The following is a 16336-nucleotide window of genomic DNA, read 5'->3' as shown; positions in this document are numbered from 1 at the left end:
ACTGTTCCGCTACGAATCTTTAAAAGTGCTAGACTGCTATACAGGCCATTAGCTTGTTCAGGTCGTGGATCATGTACAGAGCCACTTATAGAGTAATACACACAATGGGACACATTACATTAACAGTGACTTATAAAGTCCAGAGATTTTCCTCAAATGTACTCACATGCCAAAAAGTGGGCCTGTAGTCAATCTAACCCAATTAGTCTTGTCAAAGGTTACGCAACATACATTTTCAACAACCAAACTAACACAAGCATTATGTAACTACCCACTAACAATACCCCACTGATGTGGAAGGAGAGGAAGTTGATAACTAAACAAAGCAATGCCTTAGTGCCTCCACAGCAGAGGACCCCATTCACAAAATAGTGTTTTTTTTTTTACTAATGCCCACAGTTCGGCACAATATGACGTACTGTAATCAATGCTCTGATTTCTCTATGATTTAGCAAGGCTTTGATGTTGCCTGTTGCCACACAGGGCTTGGATTTGCAGACACATCCATTTAAAGGAGCTTAAATCTCTCTCCCGTTCAAACACTGGCCGTTAACGGAGAATGACCAGTCCGGGGGAGAAAATAACCAGTGAACCAATGAAGACATATTGCCCCATTCTACCCTCTTTGCTCTGGAAATAGAGTAATGGAGGTGTAAACAACTGTGAACAGACAAATGGCGTCTGGAGGACACATGACTCACTTCCACCTTCACTTGTGTCAGATCTGCAGATCCCATGCAGAGTAATTAAGCATGAACTATTGTAAAAAAGAAATGCTTTATGCAATTTAAAGGAGCTGCATCCTGCTACTGAGGTTAAATGGGTTCCCACGAGAGAGAGAGAGAGAGAGAGAGAGAGAGAGAGAGAGAGAGAGAGGAAGAAATCTGATGTAAAAAAGAAAGTCTAAATTCCTGCTCATAAGTTTATACGTTTCTTTCTGATTTTTGTGGATGGTCTGTGAGTGCAGCAGCTTTAAAAAAAAAAAATTAGCCTACAAGAGAGAGGTCAACCTTACCTCTCTAAATATACATGACTGTCTTTCTGAAGAGGGCTGGTACCTCCCCATGCCTCTAAGGAATGACAGATATCATCCCTTCAGAAACGTGCTTTCATGGCAAATACAAGCACGTATTTATCTGATGGTGAACATGGCTAATTGCAGTCCTCAATTGGTTATGAGTGACATGCAGCTTCAGTGAGCCTTACGTTAATTGTAGAGAGCATATAGATTCCTCACTGCACAGGCTTGGGCCTTTAGCCATTTATGTAGCCAAGCTATCGTTACTCATTGTGTATTTATTCCTTGTGGGTTTTTTTCTATATTTTCTCTCTGCATTGTCGGGAAGGACCCGTCAAGTAAAGCATTTCACTGTTAGTCTACACCTTTTGCTTGTGTGTGACAAATAAAATGAGATTGGATTTTTAGATTATTATTTTTTTACTAAGCAGTTGAACATAATATTTTGATTTTGCAACCGTGTTCAGAAGACGCATCAGATGAATGATTTTCAGTTTTCCCTCAAGGAGTCAACACCTGTCAGGCATCCGGACATTCATAACAAGTGACACAAGTTAAAACTATGAAATTCATATAACAATGCATTTGTAATGATGCTTTTGGTATTGACCAGATGTGAAGACAGGCTTACTGGTAGTTTATATGGTGCCCACATTGCAGAGCGCTCTCTTGAAGCGGTAACACCATTCTAATTTCACTGAATGTTTTTTTCTGAACATGAGAGGCAGAGAGAAATAAATATCCAATTCACCGTTTCACTCTAACCCAGGGTTTCCCAGACTCAGTCCTCGGCACCCCAAGGGGTGTACATTTGTTTGTTTTTTACCCTAGCACCACACAGATGATTCAAATAATCAACTAATCCTCCAGCTCTGATCATTTGAATCAGCTGTGTAGTGTTAGGAAGAAAAGAAAAACCTGCACCCCTTGGGGTCCCGAGGACCGAGTTTAGGAAGAGATGCTCCAGCCTAATATTTAATACTTTAGGAAGCATACATCACTCAGTTTGATTTATTTTACAACCCAGTGTTTAAATTCACTTGGTCATCATTCTAAAACACTAATTGATACAATTTGTATCACAGCTGGGATGCCGGTAGGGTGTTCTGGTCGCAATTTACTAATTTAATTGGATCTAATCTTACGATTGCAATAAATGTGTATTTTTTTACGAGGCTCATTTCTAAGTAGGTTTTTAGCTCCCTGAATCACAAAGCCAGCTGGCCATGTCAATGTTGTAATTACAAGGGTTTATAGCAGCATGGGTTAATTACATGCTCTGGATGGACCCAAGTCACTATAAGTCATAAACCCTGGTATATAACCGAAGAACCATAAGATGTGGTTGACAGAGTGGACATCTCTTGGACTGACAACAAATAAGTTGAAAACTCTTTCTGTGGTGCCGTGGAAATGTGACCATAAGCGAAACCACCCGTGTGGTTTTGTAAACGCAATTAGACAGCCACCGGTTGAGGTCGGACATCTTGATTCTGGTGGCCGACGAGTCATCTGCACTCCAACCCACAGTGGTAGTTGCTACAGACAGTTTCTACAGCTCAACAGCAAACAAATGCTCCCGTTATTAAAACTATCGTGCCCTGCAATTAGAAGGATTAATCAATATCCTGTGAAAAGGATATAATTAGAGACTGCCAAATTTAAGGGGATATCTTTATATATGTTTACCAGTCTCACAAAAGAGTGGATACTAATTTATACATGTACTTCTGAGAGACTGATTACCTACTAAACATTCTATCTGGTTATGCTAATCTGGCAAATATTTTGACAACACATGACCTTAAACACGTTGCGTTTATTAGAATGCCATAACTTAGACAAAACACATTTTTCAAATATGGAACAAGGATGGGACCAACATTTCTAGAGTAATCCGAAGGACCTCACTAAGGACCTCACCTATCAGCCTATGCATGGTTCGAGTGGCGTGGCTATGTACGACTGACTACAATGCCTGGCAGGCATCAGAAAGTGCTAACACACCCCACAAATGCCCTTACCACAGACACGCACATACGCCCACATGCACTTCCATGCTCTCTCTCCCGTTCATTTCTGCTCCTAGGCTGTGTGAAATACTGTCCTCTGTGCCAGCTCTCACATGAACGCTGTGTCAAGGGGAGAAGTGTCCTTTTGTCCTTAGGCTAGCAGGGAGCACTGCTACTCTCTGTGCCCTGTTAAAGATACTGAAAATATTGAAAATGGGTGCATAGGGTCAGGTCCCCATTTTATTTCCTCTTGTGGCTACAGTAGCTACTGTTGTATCATGTTGTATCAATGCATGTAACCTTAAATGTAGCACCATTGTGATAAACAGTAGGGAGTAAGGACTTCCCCAACACACACACACACACACACAACAATAGCACATGCCATACACTACCTGATCAAACAAAGTGGTACAAACAGAACCCAGCTCAGCAGCTTTATTGTGCCTCTGGCTGGATAGTGATTTTAATTGGGTGGGAGTGCTGTACTTCAAAGAGCCCGGAGACTGAACTAAACACTGTTATTTGACTGTGGGTGAAACAATGACTGCAAACTAATCAAAGAGGGAGGGATGTTTGTCTTTCCCTGACCGGGCTATACCTTCTCCTGACAGGGCAACCAGATAAATGAGGTATTCATACCTACTATGTAAGAAAGAATCAACCTAAAAAAAAAACTATCGCATGTGAGAAAATGCTCACTCTCGGCCAATGCCCATAATGCCATTGGAGTCCAGTAAATTGGGGTTGATGCTGGCGAAAGACTGGACAACACAACTCAAAGTCCCTTTCCAGTGTGTCTGAGAATAATGTTCCTCTTCCATCTTTACATGTCCTGACCCTTGACACAGAAAGTCCTAAGAGAGCTTGTTCCCTTATCTCCAATGAAAGGGAGAGTGAGCTTCAACATTGCGTTACATAGTTTGAAGTAATTTGAAGTGGGAGTGCCAACCTTTGATTTCTTTGACCAGAGCAGGCATGAAAGCAACTAGAATGAACTTGAGAAATAATCAAACGCTATATAAATGACTCTACACCCAGACTAGTGTAGTGGTGGGATATTAGGACCCAGCAGCTTTAAGATTAATACCAAAACAGATACACTACGTGACCAAAGGTTTGTAGACACCTGCTATTCGAAGATATCATTCCAAAATGATGGCCATTAATATAGAGTTGGTCCCCCCTTTGCTGCTGTAACAGCCTCCACTCTTCTGGTAAAGCTTTCCACTAGATGTTGGAACATTGCTGCAGGGACTTGCTTCCATACAGCTACAAGAGCATTAGGGAGGTCGGGCACTGATGTTGAACGTTTAGGCCTGGCCCGCAGTCTGCGTTCCAATTCATTCCCAAAGGTGTTCAATGGGGTTGAGGTCAGGGCTCTGTGCAGGCCAGTCAAGTTCTTCCACACCGATCTTGGCAAACCATTTCTGTATGGACCTTGCTTTGTGCATGGGGGCATTGTCATGCTGAAACAGGAAAGGGCCTTCCCCAAACTGTTGCCATAAAGTTGGAAGCACAGAATTGTCTAGAATGCCATTGTATGCTGTAGCGTTAAGATTTCCCTTCACTGGAACTGAGGGGCCTAGCCTAAACCATGAAAAACAGCCCCAGACCATTATTCCTCTTCCACCAAACTGCACATGTGGCACTATGCATTGTGGCAGGTAGCGTTCTCCTGGCATCTGCCAAACCTAGTGTCATCCATCGGACTGCTAGATGGTGAAGCGTAATTCATCACTCCAGAGAATGTGTTTCTACTGCTCCAGAGTTCAATGGCAGTGAGCTTTACACCACTCAAGCCGGCGCTTGGCATTGCAGTTCGCGGCTCAGCCGTTGTTGCTCCTAGACATTTCCGCTTCACAATAACAGCACCTACAGTTGACCGGGGCAGCTCTAGCAGGGCAGAAATTTGACAAACTGACTTGTTGAAAAGGTGGCATCCTATGATGGTGCCACATTGAAAGTCACTGAGCTCTTCAGTAAGGCCAATCTACTGCCAATGTTTGTCTATGGAGATTGCATGGCGGTGTGCTCGATTCTATACACCTGTCAGCGACGTCATTTAAAGGGGTGTCCACATAGTTTTGTATATATGGTGTATAAGGAAGTGTTTCAGGTAGGCACAGGTAGGGCCTTATTGTTACAATAGTTACTTGAATGTGTAAAGAAACATGACAGTTGGAACACACTTGAGAAGGAGAATACCTTTGAACAGTGACGGGGTTGCAGGTTGGTGTTGGAATTCCCCTTCATTTTAATCAAACATAGGGCTCAACATAGGCCAACAAAATCCGTAGGCAATTCGATTAACCATATAGGCCTATTTAAGAGAACTTGAGTGCTTGATTTCCTACTCTTCGACATTAGACAGAAACGGACTACTCATGAGGAAGAGTCTATAACGTGCACTTCGGTGAGCAAGGGGTTAGCGTGTTCCCTTCGCATCTAGACTGTGCAGACCTAAAAATATCCTCCGCTAGTGCTGGATCAACTGGGGCAGCAACACCGACGTGAATCCCGCCCCGACATTTAGCCTAAATCAACTAATAGGAGGAGCATGTAGGCAACTAACTCTACAGTGGCGCAAAAGGCCCACGATAACCACTTTAGAGCAGAGGCGAGTGAGTGGGTCGGGTTTCAGCTGTTCAGAGAGCGCTCTGGTGATCTTGCAGAGATAGAAGGCTAGATAGAGACTGTCGTCTGGGACACAGCAGGACCGCTTTGAAGATCACGTCAAATGGCAACGCTGAACCACAAGGCAAATGAATAAAGCTCCCTTTCAAATCGGACATGACTGATTGATTGATCCAAATCTACAGAATGTCTCATAATACTTTGATATAGACACTCATCTGAATATAGTAAGGTGGTTGGAGAAGAGGACAGCTGCAACTTGCCCAAGGCAACTCCCCTGTCAAAAGTTAGGTCGCAAGGATATATATCCCTTACAATTCGCTTTTCACCTTTCTCCCGATGAATGTTGGAATTTCGTTGTGGATAAAAATCTAATAAACACAACAAACATGGAAGAAGATCAAAAGTGGGGAGTTGCTGGTAGAAGTGTAGGCAGGACTTGCAGTGAGCACCCGTGCAAAAAACGCTTTTGGAGGAATTGGAAAGATTTGTCAGGTATAACTGTCGGCATCTTATTCTCTGCATTGTCTCTTGGATTTTGCATTCTCGTTTACCTGAGAACCTCGGAGCTTCAGTCCAGGATCCTAAACTTGGAAAAACAGAGAGATACGCAGCTCTCCGCGTGGATCTCACTCGAGCAGGTGGAACCAGTTATCTTTGGCCGAATAGATCAGATTCTGGAAGAGGTAAGGGTTATGGCCAAATGATTCCACATTAAACATGTATTTATCCATATTCTTACTTTTGTAGGCTTACTTACTGTAGCATTGATCAAATGATTAGGCTATAGGTTATGAAAATGTTTTTCACACCTGTGGGGAAACATTTTAAATGACTATTTATTCATTCCTTTGGTCATGCTACTGAAAGTATTGATGAGCCTACTTTCTAAAAATCATAGTGTATTTTGTTTACATATCTTATTTTAAAGGGCATGAATAGGATGTGTAGCTTACCCCGCATATCGATGTCTCTCACTCATTCCATAAGTGGTTGAAGCCGCGGCAGTTCCGATTGGTATTAGACCAGCTGCTCATGTTAACATGCACGAGAATATAATGTCCAAAGTACAAATAAGTTTGTTTATAATACTTTTTAGCAAGAAATATATTCATTTGCGGATACATACATTTAATATTGCATTTAATCACATGCACTCTCATTGTCTACCTCTAGATTCCGATGGAATAGCACATGCATGGAAAAGCGCGTCACATCCATAGCACGCTGGCTTTAGTTCAACGTCTAGTTTATCCCTAAATTGAAACCGAATGGGAGGAGAATTTGCGTACGTCTTTGGGACATCACCATAGTTTAGATAACAGAACTGTGAATGACCCTGGGATCCCGTCTGTTGTTTTAAAATCTGCTTTTCAACGCGCCCTTGTGCTGGCCTTTAATTAACCACTTCCACAGCTATACCAACAAGCCCTTATCTTGTGATTGAAGTCCCGCAGTGCCCCTGTTTTCACTTCCCTTGTTTACTTTAGCCTACCTTTGTTTGTTATGTTCCCCTCCACTTTTACTCGGGACATCATTGTAAATGCACTTATTGTAGAGACTGCAGTGCATAAGAAGACTCTTTTTACCCACTGCAATCATGGTCACCACACTCTATTTTTAGGATACAAATGTATGTGTTCCTATAGAAAATGAACAACACAGATTGTATCCTTGAAATCCAAGGTGAATAAGAGCGAAACCTCTCACGGTGCGTTAGAAAAGAGAGCCTACAAGTGAAAGTGAATATCAGCTTTTGGAATTTGCCGACTTGACATTGTGCATGTCACAAATACCCAATGATCTTATAGGTTTGATACATTGCTTATCATTCTTGTAGTTAGTGAATATCTGCTATGTAGCAATGAGCTGGTGGGGCCCATAATCATAACCATAATCTTCCTCCAGTCTCGCTGTTTGGATCTGTTTATATAAATTCACATTATTAATGTGACGGAACAGCAGATGTGACCGCTTTTTGCTGACAGCTTTTGCCCGTTTCACACAACACATTCCAGAGCCTCCAACAGTTTAATACAAATAATAATAATCTAGTACACGTTGAAATCCTCTGGAAAATGTAGCTGCACAGGCCTAAATTATTACTCACTATTCACATTCAGATTTTTGAGGTAATATCGCATACATTATTGGATAATGTACGTGGTTCATGTTTTTGTACTCTAATTTTTGTTGCTCAAATATTATACATATTTCCTGCTCTGTATCTCTGTATTGCTCTGAAAAAGCCCAGCTGTATGGTAAAAATGACTTGTGAGCTTCCTTTCTATGCAGTTTAAGCCACTCCTGTAGAAATATAACATTTATTCCACTGATTGAAACACAAATCAAGAGTCTTGAGAGACACTCATTCCAAAAATGCTCTGACACCCCCTGAACACATCACCCTAAAACTGGCCTGTTCAACATTAAAATTGACCACAAAGTGTTCTCCGTAGGCTTGACAGAGGCCTAGCGCACATTTCTCCCTCTTCAAGCTCGTGTGAGTTTCAGTCCAGATTCCGAGGTGTAGAAAAGTGAGAAATACGTCTCCCCTTGCCCAGGGTTTCCTTGCTCTGGTCCCTGCTGGTCTGTCACCCCACAGTGTGTAAACTAGATGTGGTGTTGAGGTGCTCTGGGCAGCCAGACCATTGCTGAGCACTGAGCACACAGCCACCTGCCATCTCTCTGCATGTAATCTACTGCTGCAGTCCGATAGAGCAGAATGCGCCAGCAGAGTAGTGGGGATAAATGCTCCATGCACTAATAAGACAAGGTAATAAAAACAACACACTCTAGGGGACGCCTCTGTGCTTTCTCAGAGTAAAGTTGCATATACTGTAGGGCTGAGGCCGAGACCGGAGCTCAACCTCTCACGGGGATTTAGCAGTAAGAGGGTTCAGGTCTAAGTGAAGGTCTTGAGACTTCTGCAGAAGTGGATAAGAATGAACTCTCTAACTTTCTGCATTATGGAATCACTTTACAATTCTCTTCTTGTATATCAATATTCTGGATACCGAGCCATTTCCAAACAACCACAGGCTCGAAGGAAAATGTTGTGTATTGTAGATGTGTACTCTTAGGGGAAAAAAGGTGCTATATAGAACCAAAAAGGGTGATTCAGCTGTCCCCATAGGAGAACCCGAACACAGAGGGTTCGACATGGAACCCAAAAGAGTTCTACCTGGAACCTAAAAGGGTTCTCGTATGGGGACAGTTGCATAACCCTTTTGGAACCCTTTTTTCTAAGTGTGTATGGTAGAGTTAGGGTCCTTCAGCAAGCAGAGAAGTTCCTTTTACAGCTCATTTAACAATCTACACCTGTGGATCTTTTGGCGTGTCCGTTGGGTCCGTAGGGAGCAGAATTTATAGAGGGCAAACGAGTGTGGAGATTCATCTCTTTATGACACATGGAAACAACGCAAAGATTGTTGATTAGAACAAAATGATCAGTAATGTACTTTATGTCCTGGTGTTAAATGATTTAAGACCATGTGACTGATGATACCAATGTGTTAATGGCACGTCTGTTAGAGAAATCAGTGAGAGTCAAGTGGGGTATAGGTTTCACAGCAGAGCTATGGAGAATACGCCCCAAAGTCCCTCATTCCAGTAACAGAGATGTAGCCACAGGACAGGAGGACAGCGCTCAGTATAGTGCCTCCATAGCAGGGCCCCTGGGCAGCAAAGTCAGAGGGTCTTAATATTAATCTGACTTTGGGATTGTAAAATGTTTTGTCATCCTTTTTAAAATAGAATATTAAAACCAGATCAAAAACTCTGGCGTCGGGTTACCATTAAAGTGGGGAGGCAGAGAGGCGGAGAATGTACCTTCCTCTTTACCCTCCCTTTCTCTCTCCCCTTAACCCAAAAGGAGCGAGAGCCTCAGCTGCCATGTCTGCACCATAACACCTCACCATCCGTCTATCCACATCATGATGCCTGTTATCACCGTCAAGTCAGTCTGCTAGTAAAGAGACCACCCTATTCATTCTTAATCTAAATAAAGATATGCCTGTAAATTTGGTTAATATTGGTCGTTTGAAGTCCTGTAATCACATATTTTTCTTGTCCCAGCAGACTTCACTATTCATTGAGATTTAAAGTGGCTGTGGTTGTCAACTGTGACCTTTGATGTGGTTTCGGAAGCTTTTAGTGTCACGTGACAGATGAGATTCAGGACCATCAGCACTACGTATTGTCTTATTTTCTTTCCATTATCCAGGTGGGAGAATTCTTTAGAAGTGTTGGTATTTCGTTTATTTAAAGTTTAACTTGGCATTTCAGAGATCAGTAGAGAAAATGCCTGGAGAACATGTATCTCTCATTGTGGCTGGTCTTTTTTTAAAGAGATCTCCAGCTGAGTCTGAGAGAAAGGCTTGCCAGTATCAACGAAATACATTCCTGGACCCATTCATGATTCATTTAAAGTCGGTTTAGAGAAATATGTCAAAAGCCAGTTTGAGATGGATTTCGCATGAGAGTTTTGAATGACGGAGCGCTTTACTTCCAACCCTATGCTATCTGGAGCCAGCCAGCCAGCCAGCCACATTTTAGGAGTATGTCTGGCTGGCTTGACATGACCGTAACCGCGTATTCCCATGCTGACCTGAGTCAGTGATATGTACGGAAGAGCTATAACACATTCATAAATTTTAAGTTGATACCAAGAATGGATTCCCTTTTCCATGGCCAGTTTGCTCCATTCCAGAGTCTCTAGTGCAGTATCTTGGTTAGAGGCCGGATAGGAACATTGAGGTAACATACACAGTACATTTACTGTACCCAATGCTTAGAATTACAGAACACTCATAACTATAACATGTCAACTCCAGCACCTGTTTGAGGCCTCTAAACAGCACACGTGGCATGCCTCTGATAGTAAGTACTATGAATGTCCCTGACTGCTATGCAGTGGGACAGTACTGGAAGTTCTGTGTTAGATTAGGGTTGAAAAGCAAACTGTGTTTGTTTATCTAATGAGGTCAATTGTCAAACTTTGATACCTTGATTAAAGATGAGAGGGGTCTTTGTCATTTGATAATTAGGTTGATGTGCTTTTGAACTGTGATTCATCACCATCCACAGACTAACATTCTCTTCCGTTTTTTTCCCCGCGTGCAGAAATTGGCGGCTCGACTTCCCAAAACCCGAGAGGCCAGAGAAGCACCCCATAGCTGCGTCTGTCCACCAGGTAAGCCTAAGCCTCTGTCCCGCCAACTCTCATCTCCGATCCCTCACACTTGACTGATTCGAGCACACCTCTACAGCTGTGCTCAGGCGTAATCAAGGGTTTTATCCACCGCGACTAATCTGTGCTGTTCAAATCCCGCTTTGGTTTCACCCCTCTGGGCGAGCTCAGTTTGCACTGCTTAAATGGGTCACTACCCTGAATATGTAAGCGTGGAAGGGGCGTTTACATTTGGCAAACCGCTGCTGTAGGCTGGAGGGTTGAGTAGGGATGGTGAGATCTGTGTGGCCTGGTGCCAGTCTGCTTCTGCTCTCTTACCAACTTCTTATGGAATTGTAGACAATGACAATGGAGTAGGCAAAAGCACAAACAGATCTGGGTTCAGGCTACCACACAAGGATCTTTAAACATCTCTAATAGCATGTATTTTTTTTGTATAATGGTATTGCTGTAGCAACATTTCATTCAACAATTTTCTTTATTAGTGTTATATATTTGATGGTGGTCATTCACTGCACTTAGGTTGTCAATGGGAACAGGGTACAATACTCATACCATACGTGGACGATGAGAGAAGGAGTTTAAATGAGGTTATCTCAGTTGCCTAATAGCACGCTGTGCGCGTAAGGACACTTTTATGATTCACTGCTGATTGATGTTGGATACTGATACCTTGTGTGCATGTTTGTGCATGCTTCTGTTGTTGAACGTGTGTAACTGACAGCCATTAGAGATATGAAGCAAACCATGCAAACACTAAAAACGTCACAGCAAGGTTGGAGGGTGAAAAGACAGACAAGATCAAAGCAAGTAAGGGAGGATTTTATTGATGCAGCAGCTATGGCACTGCCGCACAATGCAGGATTCATTGTCTGAGTTTTAGGAGGGGCGACAGATGCAAGGATCCAACAGGTTTTACTGGTATATACTATGTGTACACTTGATACTGTACATGCCAAATCTTGCTATCCTTTTGCACGTGCCCTCAGGCTAGCTTCATTATGACGACAGGTGTAGGTGTATTTTGGGCACAGTTGGCAGTGGTTGGCGGCGTAGGCATTTTGTGTCCCGTTGGGTCATGATGCAAGCTGGTGTGACGAGGGCATTCCTTGGCTGCACGACAGGGCACGGCAGCCCACTGATAACTAGCCACATCCGCTACACAACTAACCCTGTAGTTATAGTATGGGTGGACTGAACGGAACAGCAATGACTGTCAAGAAAAAGCATTCACATTTCTTCCTTTGGAAACCTATGCCACAGAGAGTTGTGCACCTACGGCATATATTCCATTAGTACCAAACATTCTGGAACATCTTAATTGGGATTGTTAGCAAACATGAAGCATCGTGTCTGACAAGGAAAACTTGTTGTTACGCGGAGTGGAACAGGGGAACGCAAGAGTACACTCAGAAGAGGAAACTGGGATGAAGTAACCAAGGTATTTATTGAAACACAGGGGGAAGATGGAGTGCCTGTCAGGGGAAGCTTGGGTGGGTTGCAGGGAACCAGGTGCAGAGGCTGAGGCTGGAACAAGAGGGGTTGGAACAGGGTAAGCAGGTCCGGATGGGAATCCAAGGGAGCAGTAGAGTGGGGAATCCAGGACAGAGTAGCAGGATGATGATACGTGGAACTGGAGACAGGGACCAGAGTCAGAGCGGGCGGAACTGTAGCGGAGAGGAAAACAGCGTGAGGCAAGGAAAACAGGTGCAACAGGATAACAGGATCTAAATAGTAACAAACAGATAGAATCGTAGACTGACTGAGCAGAGATTACGATCTGGCAGTGTGGAAGTGGCAGAGCTGAGTATTTGTAGAGGTCTTGATTATGGAACAGGTTGCAGCTGGTGGGGATCTGCTCTGACTCCAGCACACCTCTCACCGCCCACACACAGAGAGAGGGAGAGAGTACTGGGGGAGTGGCAGCAGGTCAAGGAGACACAGGATGAGCAGTAGAGGGTGTGGCAGGAGCAGATGGAACACTTGATTTGGTAAAGGTTCTTCTGTCACTAAGCCCACCTGCTGTTTCTCTGCTCAAACCCCCAGGTGTCAGTCATTAAGTAGTAAAGTGTGTGTGTGTGTTTGTGAATGAGTGGGCCTATGCGGAACAGGCCTGTGAGAACCAGCGGAGGTGAGAGCGTACACACATTAGTGCTAATTGGTCTTGTCAATAGGATGTCAGGGTCTTAACTGACCGGTAAGTGTCTTCGGAGGTTCCGTGAAAACCAGTTAAGGTGGACGTGCTGTCAGAGCTTCTGAGAGCAACCCTTTCTTTTCAGGTGTGAGAGCCTTTTAACTGGAGCCATCCCAGATGGCTTGTGTTTTATGGCCTGGGCAGACTGTTTGGCAGTTTCTGGTCACTCATTTCAAAAACTGCTGTCAAATGTACATCTGAGGCCTTGTTTCCATTTTTATTTTGGAAGTGTTTCAACATTTTCTCAAAATATAATATGTATGTTTTCTAAGTACATTAGGCTAACCATTCCTGAATATACTTAATGTGAAAATGTACTTTTGGTTTGCTGACCTAAGCTGTCAGTGTATGAAGACAACAGTTCCAAACAGTAGCATAGCCAGACATTTGTTGGTGGGTGGGCCTGCAGAGATTTGGCTGCCCCTCCCAAAAATTATAACAAAATAAAGCTAATTAAAGTTCAATTATAGGTGTGTTGACTGTGATAAAGGCACTGGACCATGAGCTGTCTTGTTTAATAAATGAACAAATGAAGTAGGCAGTGGCATGTCTAGTGGTTAGGATTCGGCTCTCTCATGGCCCGGGTTCGATTCCCGGTCAGGGAACTAAACTTTGGGGCGGCAGGTAGCCTAGTGGTTAGAGCGTTGGGCCTGTAACCGAAAGGTTGCTAGATCGAATCTCTGAGCTGACAAGGTAAGAATCTGTCGTTCTGCAGTTAACCCGCTGTTTCTAGGCTGTCATTGGAAATAAGTATTTGTTATTAACTGACTTTCCTAGTTAAATAAAGGTTACATTTAAAAATGTAGCATATTACAAGCACTGTAACATATGCCTCAATATGGTCATATTGGGGGTTTGGCTTTTAGTTATTTTTGGCCACCCATCCCATGAGACTGAATGTCATTGCAGTTCTGCTGGAACCGTGAGGCAAATTCTTTCATATCCAGGATGAAGTGTCAACCACTCCACCCCTCCTGCCACCTGAGTGCAGAAGTCCATAACCTGTAATACATTACGTAGATGGAAGGGACTTCATCACCTACTGGAGAGTTGAAGACAGAACCTCACCCAGAGAGCTGTGCGTGTCAGGGTGTTACACAGACAAATCCTTAGATTTGGGAAAATAGACCATAATGATGGAAATGCCATTCTAGTTCTGGTTAGACAACTGAAGTTGTAATCTACACACAACATATTTTGATTTGTTAGGTTAAGTGTAGGAAATCAGTCTTTATAAGCACATCAATATGATATTTTCATCAGAAAATGTTTTGTCTTTGTAACATGAACACATCCATACATTTTTGTTGTTGTTAATGTATCTACAGTCAAGCTGGACAATGTTTGTGTAATGTCCACATGTAGCCTACTCCTATAGGGATATTAGTTATGGGAAAGACCTAACAGTGGACATAAGGAGAGATGAGACTAGACAAAACTAGCCAGCATATTGTGTTGTAGGACAGCTGAGCTGACCGAGGACCGCAGGCATTCCACTCGCTGTAGTTTATATCGTTTTCGCACTAACATGTATTTATTTACATGACGAAACGTTGAAAACAAGTTGCAAGCTACTTTAGTAGCAATGCGTTGTAGAACGCGTGTCTTATGAAACGCATTCCAGACACTGACTCTCGCTGTCTTGCCATAACGCAATTGACAGAGAAATATACGCGATATAGGATAGCCAGCTGTAGCTATCACCAAGCTATGCTAGCTAGCTGCTGTCAGCTTGGCTAAACACAAGGTCAGCGCAGGTTTTAGCCTACACATGGAACTGAATTAGCTGACTATCTCGAGATGGTGAGTCAGTCAGGAGGGGAGAAGTCCTCAACTTGAATGGCAAAGGCACACCCAAGAAACACCCACATCAAACCACACCTCCAAGACCACTCTTGTTTGCCTTCAGTAATGGCTGCTAGCAATTCTTAATGGTCATTGAGGAAAAACAAGGCCAAATCAGGAAGTGCAGTCGCCCTTTAACAATGACAGATACCCCGGTTCGGTTCATCAGGACAGTGTGGCTGTTGTCCCTTTGCAGCCTGCCACCAGGATTCTGAAGCAATGCATTGTGGGATATGTGTATGTACAGTGCCTTCTGAAAGTATTCATAACCCTTAAATTATTCCACATTTTGTTGCGCTACAGCCTGAATTCAAAAAATAAATTTATGGAAAATTACATACAGAAATATCTAATTCACATTAAGTATTCACACCCCTGAGTCAATTCTTTGTAGAATTCCCTTTGGCAGCGATTATACCTGTGAGTATTTCTGGGTAAGTCTCTAAGAGCTTTCCACACCTGAATTGTGCAACATTTGCACATTATTCTTTTCAAAGTTCTTCAAGCTCTGTCAACATGAAGCAGCCACCACTGTGCTTGAAAATATAGAGTGGTACTCAGTAATGTGTTGTATTGGATTTTCCTCCAAACATAACACTTTGTATTCAGGACAAAAAGTTAATTGCTTTGCCACATCTTTTGCAGTATTGCTTTTATTCCTTGTTGCAACAGGATGCATGTTTTGGGATATTTTGTACAGGTGTAACGGATGTGAAACGGCTAGCTTAGTTAGCGGTGGTGCGCGCTAAATAGCTTTTCAATCGGTGACGTCACTTGCTCTGAGACCTTGAAGTAGTAGTTCCCCTTGCTCTGCAAGGGCCGTGGCTTTTGTGGAGCGATGGGTAACCATGGTTCGTGGGTGACTGTTGTTGATGTGTGCAGAGGGTCCCTGGTTCGCGCCCGGGTATGGGCGAGGGGACGGTATAAAGTTATACTGTTACATTGATGCTATTGACCCGTATCACTGGTTGCTGCGGAAAAGGAGGAGGTCAAAAGGGGGGTGAGTGTAACGGATGTGAAACGGTTAGCGGTGGTGCGCGCTAAATAGCGTTTCAATCGGTGACGTCACTTGCTCTGAGACCTTGAAGTAGTAGTTTTGTGGAGCGATGGGTAACGATGCTTCATGGGTGACTGTTGTTGATGTGTGCAGAGGGTCCCTGGTTCGCACCTGGGTATGGGCGAGGGGACGGTCTAAAGTTATACTGTTACACAGGCTTCCTTCTTTTCACTCTGCCAATTAGGTTAGTATTGTGGAGTAACTACAATGTTGTTTATCCATCCTCAGTTTTCTCCTATCACGGCCATTAAACTCTGTAACTGTTTTAAAGTCCATTGGCCTTATGGTGAAATCCTTGAGTTGTTTCCTTCCTCTCCGGCAACTGAGTTAGGAAGGACGCCTGTATCTTTGTAGTCTGGGTATATTTATACACCATTCAAAG

At 43.2% G+C, this 16336-nt stretch overlaps 1 protein-coding gene across 1 annotated transcript in view; it reads left to right on the top strand.

The window, feature by feature from the left end:
* Positions 1–5460: 5460 nt before the first annotated feature.
* Positions 5461–16336, top strand: part of LOC149985630 (collagen alpha-1(XIII) chain-like) — a 50915-nt gene continuing 40039 nt past the window's right edge. The window contains exons 1-2 of the mRNA XM_090184562.1: positions 5461–6353; positions 10792–10861. Of these exons, the coding sequence (XP_090040688.1) occupies positions 6057–6353; positions 10792–10861 (367 nt within the window). The 5' untranslated portion in view covers positions 5461–6056. The remainder of the gene's footprint in view (positions 6354–10791; positions 10862–16336) is intronic.

The sequence above is a fragment of the Oncorhynchus mykiss genome, chromosome 1 (genome assembly GCF_057628025.1).
Source record: "Oncorhynchus mykiss isolate SJ-2025 chromosome 1, ASM5762802v1, whole genome shotgun sequence".
Classification (NCBI taxonomy): Eukaryota; Metazoa; Chordata; class Actinopteri; order Salmoniformes; family Salmonidae; genus Oncorhynchus; species Oncorhynchus mykiss.
This window is presented reverse-complemented; position numbering and strand designations above follow the sequence as displayed.